The following is a 21,997-nucleotide window of genomic DNA, read 5'->3' on the forward strand; positions in this document are numbered from 1 at the left end:
TTGACTAACTGACAATGTCATCACGCTTTTAGAAGAGAACCGCTGATTTCAACGTGTATGCTTTTTCGCGGTCTTATGAGCCTTCTGTAAGACAGCAGCGTTCGGCCTGTAACAAAACAGACCATCCAATAACACCCAGCGAAGATTTTCATTGACGCGGCGGTCAAGTGTTTTTGAGTGGAGTTGGCGGAGCGTTGGGTTTATCACATGACCATTTGGGCCAATGGATGTAATGTATATTAGTATGTGCGCTACTTTACTGGCGGACCACGAAGCTCGAAGAAGGTGTCAACTTGATTTCTTCATGCAATAAATCGTTGGCAGAAAAAAATGTTGCTCTTGGTGGAACGGGAGCCGCTCAGAAGAGGCGTGATAGAACTTGTGCGCGGTTCATGCATACACAACAATCATTTTTCTTTCAAGGTTTTATTTAACACTATGTGTTCGTAAAAACCGTTGCTCAACAACAAAAATAAATTAATTAATATTTTTCATCCTATACATGCCGCTACAGAAGCACACAGGGAGAGGTAGACGCGGCGAGTCGTGTCGTCTGTGAGGTAACGATCGTGTCAAATCATAGTATCTGTTAACGACGCGCCGAACCAAGGTCAGGGGGTGGAGACAGGGGTAAAGAAGAAAAAATATGTGTATTCAGATTCATTCTTCTTTCAGTTGATCAGCTTACTTGACTTCTATTTCTCGAAAGTTTTTTGTTTTTGTTTTGTGCGCAAAATTATCGATTATTGTCGTTGTGGTATAGTTGGTTGTCGATATTTTTTCTTCTCAACATCACTGGCTTGATTTGCTTAATGATATATGTAGCAGGCAGCACACGTCTGTTTCAGAAATCGTTTGAACGTCTGAATTCTGTTATGATACAACAATATAGATGATATACAACTTTTACATGAGAGAAGAAAGTCAAACATTATCTACCTAGAACATGTTGTCTTGTTAAGTTAGCATGCGTATTTTGTGTTCTATGCTATTCCTACTCATGCAGATGTCGAGTGCATTTGAGGTAGAAAAATAACAACAACCGGCAGTTTTGTCGCGACATTTCTCGCAATAATGTTTTGGTAAAGTTTACTTCCTCGTCCGGATTTTCATATGTAATTTTCCATGATGTTCGACCTGCAGCCGACTGCGAATTACTCTTAAATGTTTTGAAAGTTGCAACGCAAGTAAGCGTTTCTATCTTTCCATGAACTTTTGTTGTTGTAGTATATCATTATGACATATCTGGGCCCCGGCCGAGATTCGAACCCGCGACCCTAGGATCACAAGTCCACAACCTGAGCTACCCGGGCTCCCTTGAAGCCAATCGGTGTGTTTGAATCTTTAGTCCGATCGTGCAATCAAACCTGTCCAATGAAAGCTTGTCCACCACTTTGTCTATAACGACCACACGAAATATATATATATATATATATATATATATATATATATTTTTTAACATATTGTAAAGTTTTGACTAAATGTTTTAACTTAGATGGGGAATCGTGACTAGGGTTGTGGTGTAGGGCCTACGTAGTACGTGTCTGTGGGTCTGTGGGTCTGTGTGTATGTATGTGTAGAGCCATTCAGAGAAAACTACTGGACTACTGGAGGATACGTTTCTTTGATGACGTAATATCTGGCATTTTGTACAAGTTTTGGTGGCACTGTCACACCCTCATTTTTGGATTCATTTGATTAAAATTCTGTAAAAGCAACTTTCGACAAAATCCGGACAACAGGATTGCATTTCAGGATTAAAGCTTGCAAATTATTTTTTGAGTTTGGCCATTAAAAGTCAGAAAATTGTATTTAAAAATAAAATGTGATGAATCGATCCAAAAAGATGTAATCTTATTCTTGATCATTTTCTGATTCCATAAACAAATCTATGTGTATCGATTGAACACTGGATTTCCCTTCTTTGAGCTATGTGACGTCAGAGCCCGACAAAACGTCTGTTTAGGCGGCCAGCCGAGACTACAAAATAGTGCATGTTTGTGTGCGTTCAATCATAAAAACTACAAGAAATTCTACCCAGATACATAAATTTTATTTGTATTTTTTTTTACCAAAATATGACAATTTACACATATCTCGACAGTCGTTCACCTCGACCGCTAGCGCGGTCTCGGAGGAACACTGACTGTTTCGATCTGTGTAAAATGTCCTATTTTGGTCAAAAATACATACAACGTTTAATGTCCTGTTTGGATTAAAACAAGCTCGAAAAAAATATACAATAGAAAAAGCACAATTTCATAAGAAGCGCTTTACACTACTGCGCTATACTGGCTTTCTGTGGCGTGAACGCGACAGCGGTCGCCGTCAGGTATGAAATCGACACAGGTATTGAGTTTTGTCTTCGTATTGTCTTTCATAATGTGAGTTCGAAGGGTTGACTGAATGTATTAATTTCGTCTACGCGACATGTTTTAAGATATTGCTTACTTGTCAACTGCGATCACATGTCTAAACGGACTGCGGCTGCCAGTTTCGGCCCAAACTAACGTTCACAACCTGTCTTTCACAACCTTTAAAATCATGTTTGTTTTAAATTTTTTTTTTTTAATACATTGTACTATCTCTACATCACCAATACATAAAATTCATACACTACCATCTCGCTATACCGACTGCTAAACGTATCAGACGGACGGGACGGCTCTCAGTTAGCCGAATGCAATCACGTTGTCTTCTGCGCTTGAGTGCACCCCATACACACCTCTTGACATACTCTTGACATACTCTTGAAAGCGATAAGACACCACCCGAGTAGCCAACGGCGGCTTTCTTTAATTGCGATAACAACTCGGGTAGACAGTTTCAAACTGTCGTTAAAGACAGGTCCAACTACACTTACTTTTAAGATGTTACATTATGGAGGTCAAAATGGCCAATTTTCTGTAGTTTTTTTTGGAACAATCTATCCTGTTATTGTATTAAAAAAGAAGCTTTAATTTTTCGGCACTATATTTGATTATGTTGGACTCAGTGGAACTCATTCTGATAAGCATCGCTTCACGGCTATTGCCAGTTGTCTCTCTGACCGGACGCTACAGTCCTACGCGAATCTCTATAAAACAAAAAAAGAATACAGAGTTATCTCCCATATGTTTTTCGCGAGCACTGATCTAAATTTGAGATCAGTGTTCGCGAGACGAAAATGATTGCAGATTGGCCGACTTCGACAGTGATCTCCGTTCTGTTCTTCACAGTTATGATAAAGACATCGTTCTAAGGTCAAAACAAGTCGAACTTTTGGGACTGCTGCCGGAAGGAGACCGTAATATATGGTTTCATCTCTGTCAACTGGTTACAGAAAAAATCGTCTGCTCCAGTGAGCGCCGAAACCAAACGGTTGATTATCACGTGACACTTTTGTCATATTTAGAATTGTTTGCACAGTAAATACAGCCGCGAAAAATAGCTCGCTTGAAACTGTCTTACATTTCAATTCCTTCGTAATTCTAAAATGACAAAACACCATGAAAAATCATTATCGACGATCGCGAATCTGCTTATATCAATAATACATTACAAAAAACTCTAAATATGCACACACACACACACAAATCGGTTTCCTTGCCAGACAAGGAATCTCAAGGCATCCTGTCAGGGAGAGAATGACCTGAACTCCTTTTGACCTGAGTTCAAGATGAGTGGAACTGTCCTAACATTCTCAGAGAATTATTTTCAAAGTTTATGTTTGTTTTAAACATTAATATGTGAAAACAGAATTAAGGTAGGGGATCAGCGATGCTGTCAAAACTACTCACATTACGTCATATATGGCTGGTTTTTAGTGTTGATATTTTTGTTTCGAGCGACAGATTGACTGATTTGTTACATATCGCTTAACCGGTATTTATTGTGTTTTTTTTAAACATTTTTTATTAGGTGTTTTTTGTGTTTGTTGTTGTTGTTGTTGTTGTTGTTGTAAGCACGCTGCTGGATTACACACACACACACATACACACACGGCTGAGTCTGCAGGTGACCCGTCTGCAGTTTTACTAGATATTGCTCGTCGTCGGCGTGTGCTCTTTCAGTAGATATTTTTGTCTTTCTTTGCATCCACATTGTGACACAGTGAAGCCGTCCACGCTGGGTGGTGGGGGTGGTTTGGACTCGATAGATAAAATATTACGATTTTTAGCATAAAGAAAACAAATCCGAATTTTTGAGCGATGGGACAATAAAATAATGAAAAGAATTAAATAAATCTAATTGATCTCTTGACTTTGGGGTAGCGCAACTCTGTTGCTACTAGCTTTCTTCTGGGAGAATGCGACCCGAATTTCCCAGCGACGGGAAAATACATTAATGACATAAACATCTTATAGATCCCTTGACTTCGGAGTATCGCGACTTTGTTGCTGCTAGCTTTTCTCTGCGAGGAAGCGCCCGAATTTCCCAGCGATGGGACAATAAAGTAATGAGAGAAAAAAAATCTAATATATCCCTTGACTTTGGGGTAGTGCGACTCGGTTGCGGATAGCTTTTCACTGGGAGGAAGCGACCCGAATTTCCCAGCGAATAGACAATAAAGTAATGAAAAACAACAATCTAATATATCCCTTGACTTTGAGGTAGCGTGTCTCTGTTGCTGCTAGCTTTCCACAGGGAGGAAACGCCCCGAATTTCCCAGTGATTGGACAATGAAGTAAAGAAGAAAAAACATCTGATAGATCCCCTGATTTGGAGGAAGCGCGACTTTGTTCCTGCTAGCCTTCCATTGGGGGGAATTGACCCGAATATCCCAGCGATGGGACAATAAAGTAATGAAATAAGAATCAAAACATTTAATAGATCCCTTGACTTAATTTGGAGATGACAAGAAAATATCGGGCGTATTTACGTGATTTGTAAATCGCGGGGCGATTGTTTTACATTTTTACGAATCACGGGTTAACACGCTCGCATATTACGTCTTCTTTGCTATTCCTTCTGATTCTTTCTTTATTTGGTGTTTAACGTCGTTTTCAACCACGAAGGTTATATCGCGACGGGATTCCTTCTGATTCAGGTGTCGATCGCATTTACGATCAAAAACAGGAGTTTTTGCGTCAATTACTAAGGGCATTATGCCAAAAAGCGCTGTATGTCAGCAAGGACTTGTTAGTTTGCTTTGAAACTTTCCGAATATTTTGCCTACATACTACATGTAAGCTACTACGGGTAGTACATAGACAAATTGAACGAAATGACATAGGAATTAATGCCTTAATTTGGGTGCGTAATTTGTCGCAATAATTTGTTGCCGAAGGATTTTAATAGATATGCGCGGAGCGGAATGTATATGGCCTTTCTGATTCCTTATTGAAAACATTTAATAGATCCCTTGACTTTGGAGATGACAAGAAAATATCCGGCGCATTTACGTGATTTGTAAATCGCGGGGCGATTGTTTTACATTTTTACAAATCACGGATTCACACGCTCGCATATTTTGTGTTCTATGCTATTCCTTCTGATGCAGGTGTCGATCGTATGTGCGGTCAAAAACGGGAGTTTTTTGCGTTAATTACGAGGGGCATTATGCGAAAAAGCGCTGTATGTCAGCAAGGACTTGTTAGTTTGCTTTGAAACTTTCCGACTATTTTGACTACATACTACATGTACTACGGGTAGTAGCATAGACAAATTGAACAAAATGACATGGGAATTAATGCCTTAATTCGGGTGCGTAATTTGTCGCAATACTTTGTTGGTGAAGTTTGTTTAATTCAACTGGTAAAAGTAGCACAAATGGTAAACATTATTTAGTGTGTGTTATTCATGTGTTATTTTTGTAAAAGAGTAATTCATTCAGTGTTCACAACAGGTGTTTTAAAAATGTGTTTAAAAGTGGAATGTTTACAGTATATACAACAACTTATTCGGAACGATAACCTCGATAAGATCAAACGAATTATGTATTGTTTGCTTGTCATGTGGGTAATCCTTACACGTAACAAACAACAAACAAACCACAAGGTAGTCCACATCGTATGGCCCAGAGAGGTAATAAAAGCTCGGAAAAAATCAGACACTCAGCGAGCTACTTCTGTTCTCCGACAGGGCCTATTTCTCCCACATGAAAGTTAGCTGCAACAGAGTCGCGCTACCCCAAAGTCAAGGAATATATTAGATTTTTCTCTCTCATTACTTTATTGTCCCATCCCAAGGTAGTCCACATCTTATGGCCCAGAGAGGTAATAAAATCTCGGGAAAAAAATCAGACAGTCAGCGAGCTACTTCTGTTCCCTGACATATGGCCCATCATGGCCTATTGCCTATTTTCGCGGATAGGTGTGATATTGTGAGAGACGGACTGAATGACACTTGACTTAAAGTGTGAAGCGACTAGAACACCAAAAGCGTTTCTGCTTCAAGACAGGCCTTCGCACTTAGGCTGTGTCTGTGACGAGCTGGAAACATAAGTTAAATCAAAGCGTGAAATGTGTTCGATGTATTTTTGATTTCTTCAACATTAATTTTGTTTAAATTGCAGTTTCAGTATAAGCGTGGTCCCTCTTATATACTGATAATGGTAATAGTAATCATAACAAGTCGCGTAAGGCGAAAATACAATATTTAGTCAAGTAGCTGTCGAACTCACAGAATGAAACTAAACGCAATGCCATTTTTCAGCAAGACCGTATACTCGTAGCATCGTCAGTCCACCGCTCATGGCAAAGGCAGTGAAATTGACAAGAAGAGCGGGGTAGTAGTTGCGCTAAGAAGGATAGCACGCTTTTCTGTACCTCTCTTTGTTTTAACTTTCTGAGCGTGTTTTTAATCCAAACATATCATATCTATATGTTTTTGGAATCAGGAACCGACAAGGAATAAGATGAAAGTATTTTTAAATTGATTTGGACAATTTAATTTTGATAATAATTTTTATATATTTATTTTTCAGAGCTTGTTTTTAATCCGAATATAACATATTTATATGTTTTTGGAATCAGCAAATGATGGAGAATAAGATAAACGTTAATTTGGATCGTTTTATAAATTTTTATTTTTTTTTTACAATTTTCCGATTTTTAATGACCAAAGTCATTAATTAATTTTTAAGCCACCAAGCTGAAATGCAATACCAAAGTCCGGGCTTCGTCGAAGATTACTTGACCAAAATTTCAACCAATTTGGTTGAAAAATGAGGGCGTGACAGTGCCGCCTCAACTTTCACAACAAGCCGGATATGACGTCATCAAAGACATTTATCAAAAAAATGAAAAAAATGTTCGGGGATTTCCTACCCAGGAACTCTCATGTCAAATTTCATAAAGATCGGTCCAGTAGTTTAGTCTGAATCGCTCTACACACACACACACACGCACACACGCACATACACCACGACCCTCGTTTCGATTCCCCCTCGATGTTAAAATATTTAGTCAAAACTTGACTAAATATAAAAAGATAAAACAGTAATAAAGTTTTTTTATGTATTGCAAATCCTGACATGGTTCTGGGCGTTTCACAAAATTAATGTGTTAACAAAATTACAAAGCAATGTACATAATGAACATTTTAAAACAAAACCATTTTCTCCCTATAAAAATCAACTAGTACTGTGGCATCAGCATTAACAGGGAAAACAAATCTGAAAATTATTAAAAGCACAATCACCTACAAGATGCACATTATAATACATTATTTATCCAGAATCTATCATAATATTGATTGTTTGTTATTATGTGTTTGCGGCTGCCAGTTTCGGTCAAACTAACGTTCACAACCTGTCTTTCACAACCTTTAAACTCATGTTTGTTTTGAATTTTTTTTTTAATGACATTGTACAATCTCTACATCACCAATAAATAAAATTCATACACTACCATCTCGTTATACCGACTGCTAAACGTACCAGGCGGGCGGGACGGCTCTGAGTTAGCCGAATGCAATCACGTTGTCTTCTGCGCTTGAGCGCACCCCATACACACCTCTTGACATACTCTTGAAAGCGATAAGACACCACCCGAGTAGCCAACGGCGGCTTTCTTTAATTGCGATAACAACTCGTTTCAAACTGTCGTTAAAGACAGGTCCAACTACACTTACTTGTAAGATGTTACATTATGGAGGTCAAAATGGCCAATTTTCTGTAGTTTTCGGGGGAGAAATCTATCCTGTTACTGTATTAAAAAAGAAGCTTAAATTTGTCAGCACATTATTTTATTTTAGTACCAGTTCAGTGCCTCATATGGCTTTTTGACCAATCAGGACGGATTCTAGGTGACCCTCTAAATGTTATAACGTTCAAGCAGGGACCCTTTTTGTTTATCAAGCAAAACATTGACAAGACAAAGTACAAATTTAAATCAACAATACCAACGTGATTTATTCTAAAGAATGACACTTCAAATGCTGCGAGATAATACTCTCTTTATCTAAAAAAAAGTACAGAAAAGCTAGTTTTGTCGGTGGGTGCTTCACGGAATAGCAAAGCACCGCCCATCCTCTGAGTGTGCAATGCCGACCCGCTCACTTGGAATCTAAATGATCAAAGTTCGAAAAAATCTAGTGAAATTGCGTCACTCGCTTTACGTCAAATGTATCTTTACAGCATTTCCCATCGTCTGGAGTCGGTTCTAAATCTCTCTCTCTCTCTCTCTCTCTCTCTCTCTCTCTCTCTCTCTCTCTCTCTCTCTCTCTCTCTCTCCTCTCTCTCTCTCTCCCCCTCTCTCTCTCTCTCCCTCTCTCTCCCCCTCTCTCTTTTTCTCTCTCTCCCCTCTCTCTCACTATTCTCTTTCTTTCTCTCTTTCTATCATCATCATCATCATCATCATCATCATCATCATCATCATCATCATCATCATCATCATCATCATCATTTTTCTTTTCTTTTCTTGCTCCTCTTACAGTATCACGGTAAATGTTCCCAAATAGATCCTAGTTACCTCAGAGGACGTTAATCCCCAAAGTCAGCCAGTCAGTCAGTCATTAAAGGCAAAAGCGAGGTAACGCACAACTGGGTCCGACCAGTAAAGCCGTCGCTGCCTGTGTGACAACCACCATAAAAATCTACCACAGCGGGAAACTTTCAAGTTAAGTATTTTCAACCATCATGTGCCCGCATTCAACTTTACAATCAAAGGATGTCTGTTGAGATAATCGAATGGATCAAAACTTTGAAATCTGCGCGCATATTCTAAGCCGACTAACACATAATTGTTAAGGACATCATAAAATGGTTCTCGGTGAAAACTTGACCGAGGGCCATTTTACGACGTCCTTGACTCGAGTGTGTGACGTATAGTCTTATGCTCTGCTTCTTGGGCAAGGTAAAGAACACCGAAAATATTTCAATGCCGTTCTCGAGCTACGCTGACTTTTACAAAGGGTACAGCTGACACGGCTTACGTAATCTGGTTTCCTGGTCATTTGTGTGAAAAATCTGTCCGACAAAGAAGAGGAAGAAGAAGTGCGCGCAGAGAGAGAGAGAGAGAGAGAGAGAGAGAGAGAGAGAGAGAGAGAGAGAGAGAGAGAGACAGACAGACAGACAGACAGACAGACAGACAGGCAGACAGACAGACAGACAGACAGACAGACAGACAGACAGACAGACTTTCCGCACTCGTTAAAATGTCAGTCGATACTGGAATGAATGTTGAAACATTGTAAACCTAAAAAAATAAAAAATAAAAATATTAAAATTAAACATTCATACGAGTTACTATCTGTGACAAGAACGCATAAGAAGTATAGCAACTAAATATTAATCCGCTTACCCATTGCTCCTCTTCGCACCTCGGCCTGTGAGTCGTCCTTTTCCTGAGTACTTGCACACAAGTTTTGCGTATGCATACTTCAGTTCGTCTGGAAAGGGCTGTTTTGAATTCTTGTTCGCAAGTTGAACAGCACGACTGTATTTGACCACGTACACCAAATCGTTCTTTCTGGAAAAGTCTGCCAGCCGTTCAGTAAGATCATTGCAACTTCTGAATGTTTTCCCCAACTGTCATTTGTGCCATTTCTCAGCGATTGATCAACGGTGTGGTTATTATGGATGTAGTAAGTGTCGAATTGTGAGAATGCACAGTTCTGTCCGCCAAGTGGTTTTAAACACTGCGCGTAGCCTATTTGCACCAAGTAATAACGTGTCACATCAAAATAGTTCTTTACCTGTCAGATAGTTTAGCGCCAAAAACATGAACCAATGATAGCCCATGGATTAGTAAGTCATATGATGTTGGGGCGGGGCCAATGAACTAATGTCAACACAGTAAGTATCAACCAATGTTTGGCTCCGCCCCCACATCACGTGGACTGGGTGGCCGAGTGGTAACGCACTTGCGCTCGGAAGCGAGAGGTTGCGAGTTCGACCCTGGGTCAGGGCGTTAGCAATTTTCTCCCCCCTTTCCTAACCTAGGTGGTGGGTTCAAGTGCTAGTCTTTCGGATGAGACGAAAAACCGAGGTCCCTTCGTGTACACTACATTGGGGTGTGCACGTTAAAGATCCCACGATTGACAAAAGGGTCTTTCCTGGCAAAATTGTATAGGCATAGATAAAACAATGTCCACCAAAATACCCGTGTGACTTGGAATAATAGGCCGTGAAAAGTAGGATATGCGCCGAAATGGCTGCGATCTGCTGGTCGATGTGAATGTATGATGTATTGTGTAAAAAATTCCATCTCACACGGCATAAATAGATCCCTGCGCCTTGAGTCCGAGTCTGGAGATACGCGCGCGATAGAAGACTTCATATATAATCACGTGACCCATAAACCCATCGCCTGTAATTAGATCATACTATTACCGCTTCAGTTCTGAGACATCCTGCTTGCTGGCGCGCGCGCAGAGACAAAAATTCCCTCTTTATCTTCGCTTCTGATGCTCATCCTATTGTTGTTGGCACTCGGGTTTGCTTGTTTGTTTGCTTAACGCCCAGCCGACCACGAAGGGCCATATCAGGGCGGTGCTGCTTTTGACATATAACGTGCGCCACACACAAGACAGAAGTCGCAGCACAGGCTTCATGTCTCACCCAGTCACATTATTCTGACACCTGACCAACCAGTCCTAGCACTAACCCCATAATGCCAGACGCCAGGCGGAGCAGCCACTAGATTGCCAATTTTAAAGTCTTAGGTATGACCCGGCCGGGGTTCGAACCCACGACCTCCCGATCACGGGGCGGACGCCTTACCACGAGGATTGGAACTCGGGTAACAGGGAGCGAAGGGCAGTGCCCCACCTAGTGATCGAGTGCCACAACCCAGACTTTTCCCTTAATATATATATAGGTTTTAAACTCCTGCTTCCGGATTATACAAAACACATTAAAACATGTATTAAACAATGGCGACTGCACGTGAGAGGGAACAATAAAGAGACCAAAAAGCAATGTACTCACGTTAAAATGACGAACACGGAACGAATAACAGCGACGTTTCGACCTAAGGGTCTTCTTCAGGCACAAAAACACAAAAATACACACACACAAAAGAAGAAGAAAGACGATAGAACAAATGAAGAGAAGAATAACTGACAAAACAACTGCACTGCACAAACCAACAAATGACAAAGACACAACACTTCGAATTAACCTAAAATAAATCTCATAACAAAATAATTGTAATAATTTTTTTTTTTTTTACAGGAATGTATATGTTTCTGTGTTTGTTTTTGTTTTAATACAAAAAAAACCGTGATCAAATAATCAGAACTCTTTCAAAATACTCTGAATAAAATATATTAAATGCAATAACTTTTTTTTTTAATTCAAATAAATGTTTTAGTTTGACTGCATTTGAATAGAAACTGAATTCTGATGAAAGCAGTTACTGTAAAGTCATTTGAAGTCACATGATAAAAATCACATGGTTTAGTTGAGCAGACCACAAAGTGCAGAGCTAAAATATGTGTATGAATCTGTGTGAAAATCCAGTCCGTTTGTCCACAGGGATGCTAGGAAGCAGTCAAATGGGGTCGCTCAATCTGCTCAAATCCAGTCAAATGGGGTCGCACGGGCCGACAAATGGGGACGTCCCCGTTTGTCGGAAGCGTCCCCATTTGACTGCTCTCCAGTGACAATCGTCCCCATTTGTCGGTAAAACCACCTACACACACACACACACACACACACACACACACACACACACACATTCAGGAGAGACGGAAACAAAATCCCAAAGAAGCACTAATGGGAATTTCAATCTCGTTTGGAATGATAACAAACGATTTAGTTTTATTATAAATCGTCAGTGTACGTAGGAACCGGAAAAACATTAAAAACTAATTCACAAGCAAAAAATGCATAAGAGCAAAACAGACATAAAAGAAAAGTAAAACAAGTCGCGTGAAGGGATATAAAAACATTGAGTCAAGCTGTCGGCATCAAAGAAACAGATTAACATCAAAAAACAGTCATCGCCGAGACAATATTAAGATAGTCTCGACTAGCCACGCCCAAATAAGACGGGCCACGCTCGTCTCCGCGAAGCGTACGAACGCAGTACTTACTTGACCTACTTTCTGTAATTCTGAACACATTTTTAGAGTAAACATATCATATGTATATATTTTTGAATTCAGGAAAAATTGAGGAATACGATGCAATCACAATCTAAAACACTGTATCAGTAGTAACAAGCATTTACACAAAATAAATACATATTATTTAAGTAGCCTTCGACAGCTGTTTAACAAAGAAAACAACGACGAAAACAACAACAACATATGAAAATAACTCCCAAAAACTCAGACCCGATCAATGCTTAAAGTTAAATCGAGGAATTGTTCGAGAGGCAAACGTGTTCATTGTTTCGGGATGTTTTCCTTCAGACTTTTCACTACTTTTAGCCAGTATCACAGTCTTTGGTTTTATGTTCGTGCTTCACACACATGATATTCTCAAAGAGATCGCACTTCTATAATGTTTCCCAAATTTGTTCAATCTTTCCACGGCCTCTGTCATGCCCCCCCCCTCCGCCACACACACAAACACACACACACATCAATACCCCAACCCCCATATCACAATATGTGGAGGCGTTATATTGCACGTTTTCAAAGAAATCAGTTCGATCCTTTGCACCCAAAACGTCCTTGTGTGTCTTTTACATTCATAATTATTTATCTTAATTATGGTCGCATTGCATACTTCACATGAGCAAAGTCACTCATGTGACTGATGTCCGAGTCTACCACATTTTTTTAAATTGTTGTTGTTGCTTGTTTATTTCTTTTCATACATGTTTTTGTGCAGGCATGTTTGTTTATTTGTTTATGTACGTGCGTGCTTGCGCGCGTGTGTGTGTGTTGTAAAGTTACTTTGGTAACTTATTTCAACCTTTCCCCTCCCTCATATTATCTCCTACCCCATTCCTCTTTCTATTCAACAGTCTCTCTTCTTTTCAACTTTTCCTCCTCCTGCCATCCACCCCCCCCCCCCCCGGCCTCCACCCACCTTCCCCCGCCCACTCCCCTTGTTCTTCTGTGTTGCTATTGAACCAATAGGTATAACCATTTTTTTTTCAAATTCTTCATGCATTGATTTTTTTAAAATCTGCACTCTAAAACATTCTTTTTGAAGTTGAAATTCATTCAAATAAATAGGAATTCTGGCCGCTGTGTATTCTTTTCGATTCATTTAAAAACAGAGGTCGTGCACCACGAAAACAGTGTTCGCTCAAAACAGGGGACACGCCTATTTCTAGAAAAATATGTACACTTCATGAAAGAAAGTTGTAAAGAAAGTTTCACACAATGATTCGTGATCAGGAAAACTGTTTAGTGCACCAAATTTCTTTCAAAGTGTCTAGTTTATAATGTTGAAAATTGCTGAAAGTCATTAATTTACAACAGACGATAGTTTTTGAAAAAGACTTTAGTGTATTTTTAGGTTCATGAAAAATTCTGTATAGATATGACTTTCCCGATTTAACGTATGAAAGAACCCATTGTTATTCAGCGAATTAAGACATTTTCCCAATTACAGTGGTTTAATGTTTGTAAAATCACTTGATGAACATTGTTGCAAAAACCAATTCGAACATCTTTTGACGTCGTGGGTTTACGTAACCATTTGATCAAAAAAATAGTTAGTGACTGAGAACGCTCAAAATGGCTCCAAAGTAGGAGGTTCGTGTGTTCCATCTGCATTTTTGAGTCTTTCGCACACTCTGGTGCTAATATAAGTATGGGAAGGTCGGGTGGAAGGACAAGGATATATAGCACAGGCAGAGGAGCATACAATTAAGACACCGAAGACAGAGGTTGCTTTAACTTATCTTAACTTATCTTTTATTGAAGGAAATGTAACTAAAAATAACCACTCAGGTAGCTTATCTAAATCAGAAATGTTCCAAAACAGTTTAGCTAAATCTGGTAGCAACCAGAAACAATGCTATAAGTTATAATTTAGAAACAATGAACACAACTCTAATACAAGAAATAGCAATGCTTACATATAACCAGAAATAGCAATTATGAATTCTGATATCTACCAGTACCAGAATCAGCTAGAAACAATAACAGAACCAGAAAATATGTATTCAGTGTAAAACCAGAAACAATATGTATTTCTGGTGCAAACCAGAAATATAAACTATGAATATGAAACAAGAAATAGTGTTATAAGGTAATTATTCTAGTAGCAAGAAATATAACTATGAGTTCTGGTATCAACCAGAAAGCAATATAATTAAAAAGGCAATATTATTCTGGTAGCAACCAGAAAGCAGTATAATTAAAAAGGCAATATTATTCTGGTAGCAACCAGAAAGCAGTATAATTAAAAAGGCAATATTATTCTGGTAGCAACCAGAAAGCAGTATAATTAAAAAGGCAATATTATTCTGGTAGCAACCAGAAAGCAGTGTAAAGAAGAAGGCACTAAAAAGAAAAGAAAATACAATTATAAACAACATGCCTTCTAAGTCATACATGACATAATACAAAGCATAAACCAATGAATGTATGACTGTATCATTTGTCAAAATAATCATGACAAATATAGACAAGTAACAATACAGCCAAAATCCTGCAGACACAGCATACTCTGAAAGAGAATCCACAGTGAGTTAAACAACTCCACAACAGCTAATGTCAAGGGAAGTAACCAACATCTTCCCTTAGGCCTAAGCCTTGCATAGGAAAATGCTTTACATAAATTAACCAACTGCATGAACCGCAAATACAAAATAATTGTTATCATTAAGCGTGTTCATCGCCATGAAGACACATCTTCATCGAGTTGAATAATAACGACAAGAATAAGAAAGATAACTCAGGCATGGGGTAAGCGCGCGCTCCCATGCTTCAAAATGAAGCGACAACAGTCTAGTACTTTACAGGAAAGCGCGACTAAATCATAACGCTTTAGATTAAAAGTCTGTTTTGCATCTATGCGACTGCACTTCTTCTTCTTCTTCTTCTGCGTTCGTGGGCTGAAACTCCCACGTACACTACGTGTTTTTTTGCACGAGTGGAATTTTACGTGTATGACCGTTTTTACCCCGCCATTTAGGCAACCATACGCCGCTTTCGGGGAAAGCATGCTGGGTATTTTCGTGTTTCTATAACCCACCGTACTCTGACATGGATTACAGGATCTTTTTCGTGCGCACTTGGTCTTGTGTTTGCGTGTACACACGGGGGTGTTCGGACACCGAGGAGAGTCTGCACACAAAGTTGACTCTGAGAAATAAATCTCTCGCCGAACGTGGGGACGAACTCACGCTGACAGCGGCCAACTGGATACAAATCCAGCGCGCTACCGACTGAGCTATATCCCCGCCCCATGCGACTGCACAAAATGTTAGGTTTAAATCAGTCGCAAAGTTCTTCTGCAGGCAACCGCCTTTAAAGTGCAACATGGGAATTAATAGTTAAAAATGTGCATCCGCCTGTAGACAATACCTTCCTATTGTCTGAGATCTTAACTCAGAAGATCTCTATCATTCTCATGCCTGAATTCATCAAACTCATGATACGAGTTCATTACCCAAAATATATGTGTCAACCATAATTCCCGTTCATCAATTGTAGGGGTTTCTGCGCCTAAATCGTAAATAGGTAGCTTTACGGGCCAATGGCACTGAGGGCTTAACTTTGGACTTTTAACCGACTACTGCTCAGACTTTACTGATCTCCAGAAATAATATGTGATGAAATGGGGAAAAAATCGCAACGATACAGATGTGTCTTCTCGACATAAAATATTGCGAGACAGGCTTTTTCTCATCGAGAACAAAACGTATGAGAACGAGTCTGCCTTATTTGATTCTTACGAGTCTTTAATTCACAAGACTCTAAAACAACTTTAGAACAACTGGTCATCAAATATTAGAAGTTATTAACGCTCAATTTCAGCGTCAAATCATGAAAGTAATTAGAAAACTGATCTAGAAAACATCTCTCTGATAGATCAAACTGGCGTCATCAACTCTGACGCGTGACCGGTCGGACATCGCCCGGGACCAAATCAGCGGCAAAATGTACATATGCAATCATCATAGCATCAAATGAAACATAAGAATAAAGCACAAGGAATGAATAAAGCATTTAGTTACTTACAGATTCTCCTCAGTGAGCACACGTAAAAGAAACACAAAACTGCTGCTGACGCTAGTCGCGAAACACAAGAGCACGAATTCAAAACCACAAGTCGACCGATTACAAACGTCGCGCCAAACTACACGCTAGACCGGTTCACGACAACCAAATCGGAGCACCGCACAGCTCACTATCACACATCGCATTGTCTGTTCTACTCTATGCTCGCTCTTGTAACGACAGTGGTCACTTCCGATTCCCTGTGGCGATAGGCCAATAGGAAGGCTACCCTGTGTAAGCCAACGGGGGGTGTTCTACTTAAAATGCCTGCCAATGAAAGGGATCGTTAAAGATGCAGAGAGCCCTGTGTCACACACCGGAAATATTACGAGCAGTTACACTAGCCAAAGGGAGAAGAGGGCCCTGTCTGCATCACACACTGGATAAGGCTCATTAGATTACAAGCAGTGTCAAAGCTGGTACATAATAGTAGCTAAAAGGGCCCGGGAAAGTTATGGGATCTTACCACCTAGATTAGAAATGAATCCGGTCAAGAGTCTACCCTACGATAGTAAACACACAATAAAGTACAATGCACAAAGACAACCAGGTATTATTTAGTCACTCCTGAGGCACTGATGGTTAGAGGTTACTCCGCTGCTTCTCACCATTTTAAGTTAGGGATTTCCTAGCACAAAGGGCATTATTTAAATGTAAACCCAATGTGACTAGCACATACACACAGGGAATAGCTATAGACAGGGGAGGCAACTGGGTCGGGCAGGAGATAACACACACAAAGAGACGGGGTACGCCACTTGGCTACATCAGTGATCAGGACGGTAAGAGTAATAGCGAACAAACCACCAAGAAATCGTATTTTCAGCAGGGCGCACTCTATTTTTCAAGTCTTGATGATCCTGAATATTTGGTTGCAGAAAAAAATACTCAATAAGAAAAGGCTACGAATTCTTCAAAATTGCGGTGCACCTCGAGGCCGATGTCTGCTGTTTAATCGTAGGTCAGTTTTTAACACCAAAATAACGCAAAAGACACGTTCGAACTGTCTAACCGCACAAGGTGAAAGCGTGTTCTTTTGTCTCCCTGTTTTTGGGACTTCCGTTTTTTCGCGGAAGTTACCCTTTTCTTAGCTTGGTTATGTCTACAGTTAAGTCCCCCAAATAAGTCTCTCTCTCTCTCTCTCTCTCTCTCTCTCTCTCTCTCTCTCTCTCTCTCTCTCTCTCTCTCTCTCTCTCAGAGAGACATGAGTGAAGTCAAGTGTGACAGAGACTGGATTTTGTGTTGATGCATTACTGTCCGTTTTCAAACGTTTTGCTGTTGTAAATGCCTGTTTTCACTGTCGTCATGTCGACTGTCATTACGATGATGATGATTATTTTTATGATTAATATTATTATGATTATTATTCATGAAGCATGTAATTTTGAAACTTTGTACACCCCGAATTGAAATGGGCCCAAGGCCTAATCAATAAACCATCCAGACTCCAGACTCTCTCTCTCTCTCTCTCTCTCTTTCTCTCTCTCTCTCTCTCTCTCTCTCTCTCTCTCTCTCTCTCTCTCTCTCTCTCTCTCTCGTCATCTTCATTTCTGCTCCTTACGACAACAGCAACAGCAGCATTTCTTGAGGCCCGCCATCCTTGGGCGGATTCTGGCGACGGGCGAACGCGAGGAACACCTGCTCTAAGGTCGTCATGTGCACCGTGTAGTCTTGCACGTGCTGCTCGCGCTTAGCTCGCTCCATCAGCGTGAACACGTCTGCCAGATGCACGTTCGGGTCAGGCACCTGTACGACAAGACAGACAGATGTAGTTTTTCAGATTTGAGATAATAACGTTAATTTTATTTTATTCTTTTTGATGCACTAGTGAACAAGGAACTCATGCTTGCATTAAAAATTGCAAGCGACATTATTTGTATACGAAAGTAGAATAAATAAAGTAAAGCCAACATTGGACATGTTCTTTAAGGAACTGTCCTACATATATAGCGTTGATAAACATATTCACTATAGAGAAATGAGTCATGGTAAATCTATGCTGAAGTGGGTATCATATCACACCCTTGTTAAGCAGTAGCTGTCATAATTGCCTGTCTATTGTATTGAACATGTCTTTTTCCGTCTTATGCATTATACCATATTATGTTCTGTGCGTTACATGACAAAATGTAAACCAACTGCCCGAATAAAACATTTTGAAGAAAAACAACAACATTCACCTGAAGATGAACATATCCATGGTGAGCTTCGAACACTACAGCAGAGGGGAAGGAACTCTGGACGAAGGAGATGAACTCTTGCTGGACGTTGTCGGAGTTGTCGCCCGTCTCCTCGTTGTCCGAGGTGTCCATCTTGGCCACCAGGGTGTAGCCCTGTCCGAATTTGTTCTTGAGGTGCTGGGGGCTGCCCAGACACAGCATGCTGCCGTTGACCATGATGGCGATCCGCGTGCACAGCGCGTCACACTCCTCCATGCTGCGTGGGAATAGTCAACAATGTTGTGTTTAACTCTTGTCCCTTGTACACCCTGCCCCCCAACCTCCCTCACCCCCCGACCTGTTATCTTTACATTTTTACTTTTTGTAAATTAATGCCTTTTTATACAAAGCCGGGTTTCCCCGCCTCGCATGTGTGTGTGTGTGTGTGTGTGTATGTGTGTGTGTGTGTGTGTGTGTGTGTGTGTATGTGTGTGTGTGTGTGTGTGTGTGTGTGTGTGTGCGTGCGTGCGTTTGTATATGAGAGAGAGAGAGAGAGCGGTTATGAGAGAGAGAGAGTGCGTGTATGAGAGAGAGAGAGAGTGTGTATGAGAGAGGGTGTGTGTGCGTGTCACAGTGTTTCGTTAGCACACTCACCTGTGAGAAGTAAAAAGCAGCGTTCTACCGCTGGCCCTGACCTGTGACAGGACGTTCCACAGGTGACGCCTGGCAGCGGGGTCCATACCTGACGAGGGCTCGTCCAACAGGATGAAGGCTGGGTCCCCGACCAGGGAGATGGCCGTGCTCAGTTTGCGCTTGGTGCCCCCGCTGGCAGAAAGAAAAGCAACCCAACCAAAGTCGCATAAAGCGATGTACAAACATTCAGTCAACCGTCAGCTTAAACATCAAAACTGGATTTAAAAATCAAGAACTGTAGGTTATCGGTCCCTTGAATTAAAGACAAAACAAAACGTCACATTTACAGTGCATCGACCCAGTAGTCGTTTTAATTAGGCCAAAAAAAAAAAAAATAGGTCTGTTTACGGTAACATAGGCCCAAAAAATAGGGTCGGTAGGTCGGGATTGTTTTTTTTTTTTTTTTTTTTTTTTTTCCCAAAAAACCATATTTTTACGTTATTTTGCAAAAAAAAACAAGATTTTTTTTTATTTTTCCCCAAATGCCAAAAAAAAAGTCTAGGGTCGCGCAAAAAAACTAGGGTCGGTCGGGTTACCGTAAACAGACCTATTTTTTTTTTGGCCTTAGACAGATAGACACTTATGACGTAAACAATGAACTTCTCTCAAAATCGTCGATGATCATTTTATTCCTAAGTTGATTGACAAATACGTCCGCCACAGCACCGCCTCAATTTTGTTTTACTGACGGATATAACGTAATCAAAAACATTTATTAAAACAAAGGGGTGGGGGGGGGGGGGGGGGGGGGGGGGCGTGTGGGATATCATCTGGAAGATTTCACATGCAAAGTTTCACGAAGATCTTTGGTATAGTTTCTGGCAATCGAACGCACCCATTTCAAACTATTGACTGCAGTCTAAGATTGAAGAAGAAAAAATCAAACGCTCTGATTTTCATAATCAGCCATCCAAAAACAAACAGACTGCCAACGTTCCAACATTCAGATTGTTGTTATAAATATAACGTTCCAACATTCAGATTGTTGTTATAAATATAACGTTCCAAAATTCAGATTGTTGTTATAAATATAACGTTCCAACAACATACCTTTCTTGGTTTTTACATTTAGTCAAGTTTTGACTAAATGTATTAACGTAGAGGGGGGACGAGGGTCGTGGTGTATGTGTGTATGTGCGTATGTGTGTCTGTGTGTGTGTGTGTGTGTGTGTGTGTGTGTGTGTGTGTGTGTGTGTGTGAGTTTTTGTGTGTGTGTGTGTGTGTGTGTCTATGTGTGTGTGTGTGTGTGTGTGTAGAGCGATTCAGAGAAAACTACTGGACCGATCTTCATGAAACTTGACATGAGAGATCCTGAGTATGGTATCTCCAGACATTTTTTTTCATTTCTTCGATAAATAGCTTTGATGACGTCATATCCGGCTTTTTGTGAAAGTTGAGGCAGCACTGTCACGCTCTCATTTTTCAACCAAATTGGTTGAAATTTTGGTCAAGTAATCTTCGACGAAGCCCGGACTTTGGTATTGTATTTCAGCTTGGAGGCTTAAAAATAAATTAATGAGTTTGCTCATAAAAGTTGTCATTAAAATCGATTTTTCGCAAACAGACTTAAAATTGATTGCATGGTATTCTTCATCATATTCTGAATCTAAAAATATATGCATATGTCATGTTTACTCTTAAAATGTGATCACAATTAACGAAAATATATTAATCAGTCTTACGATAAAAATTTAAGAAATCGATCCAAAAATGATTTCATCTTATTCGTGATCATTTCCTGATTCCAAAAGCATATAGATATGATAGGTTGTATTCAAAACAAGCTCCGAAAGTTAACAAGAATACAGAAAAGATCGCTTTCCTGCTTAATAGCACAATACGCTACCGCGCTATTCTGGCGTGTTAATTTCACTGCGTTTTGCACGTGGAAGGTGAGCGATGTCCTTCTCGCGGTGATTGACGAAGCTGTACTGTCTTTGTGAAAAACTACAGTGCGTTCAGTTTCATTCCGTGAGTTCGACAGCTTGACTAAATGTAGTAATTTCGCCTTACGCGACTTGTTTATTCTGATTTTGATAACCATTTCTGTCCACCAACCTGTAAGCTGAACTCAGTTTATCAGCGTGCGAGTGAAGCAAGAGAATGTCGATCAGACTGTTGACCACGTCGTCAATGTTCTCGCTGGGCACGCCTCTCAGTCTGGCGTACATGGTCAGTGTCTCTCGACCGGTCAATTGATCGTGTAAGGCGTCGAACTGCGGGCAGTAACCGAGGTTGGACTGCACCTGCAAACAATAGAAATAATTGATCGTGTAAGGCATCGAACTGGTGGCAATAACCAAGGTTGGACTGCAACTGCAAACAATAGAAATAGTTGATCGTGTAAGGCATCGAACTGCGGGCAGTAACCAAGGTTGGACTGCAACTGCAAACAATAGAAATAGTTGATCGTGTAAGGCATCGAACTGGTGGCAATAACCAAGGTTGGCCTGCACCTGCAAACAATAGAAATAGTTGATCGTGTAAGGCATCGAACTGCGGGCAGTAACCAAGGTTGGACTGCACCTGCTCCCCCGAAATCGGCGTATGGCTGCCTAAATGGCGGGGTCAAAACGGTCATACACGTA

At 40.3% G+C, this 21,997-nt stretch overlaps 2 protein-coding genes across 2 annotated transcripts in view; both read right to left on the reverse strand.

The window, feature by feature from the left end:
* LOC138963942 (uncharacterized) overlaps positions 1-21,997 on the reverse strand; it is a 180,010-nt gene that overhangs the window by 17,485 nt on the left and 140,528 nt on the right. The gene's annotated exons all lie outside the window — the stretch shown is intronic.
* The window catches only part of LOC138963655 (phospholipid-transporting ATPase ABCA3-like), a 54,649-nt gene continuing 50,766 nt past the window's right edge, over positions 18,115-21,997 (reverse strand). Inside the window, exons 22-25 of the mRNA XM_070335502.1 lie at positions 21,468-21,655; positions 19,371-19,541; positions 18,677-18,993; positions 18,115-18,275 (exon numbers count right to left, since the gene is read on the reverse strand). Of these exons, the coding sequence (XP_070191603.1) occupies positions 18,115-18,275; positions 18,677-18,993; positions 19,371-19,541; positions 21,468-21,655 (837 nt within the window). The remainder of the gene's footprint in view (positions 18,276-18,676; positions 18,994-19,370; positions 19,542-21,467; positions 21,656-21,997) is intronic.

This window comes from Littorina saxatilis, linkage group LG4, assembly GCF_037325665.1.
Source record: "Littorina saxatilis isolate snail1 linkage group LG4, US_GU_Lsax_2.0, whole genome shotgun sequence".
Classification (NCBI taxonomy): Eukaryota; Metazoa; Mollusca; class Gastropoda; order Littorinimorpha; family Littorinidae; genus Littorina; species Littorina saxatilis.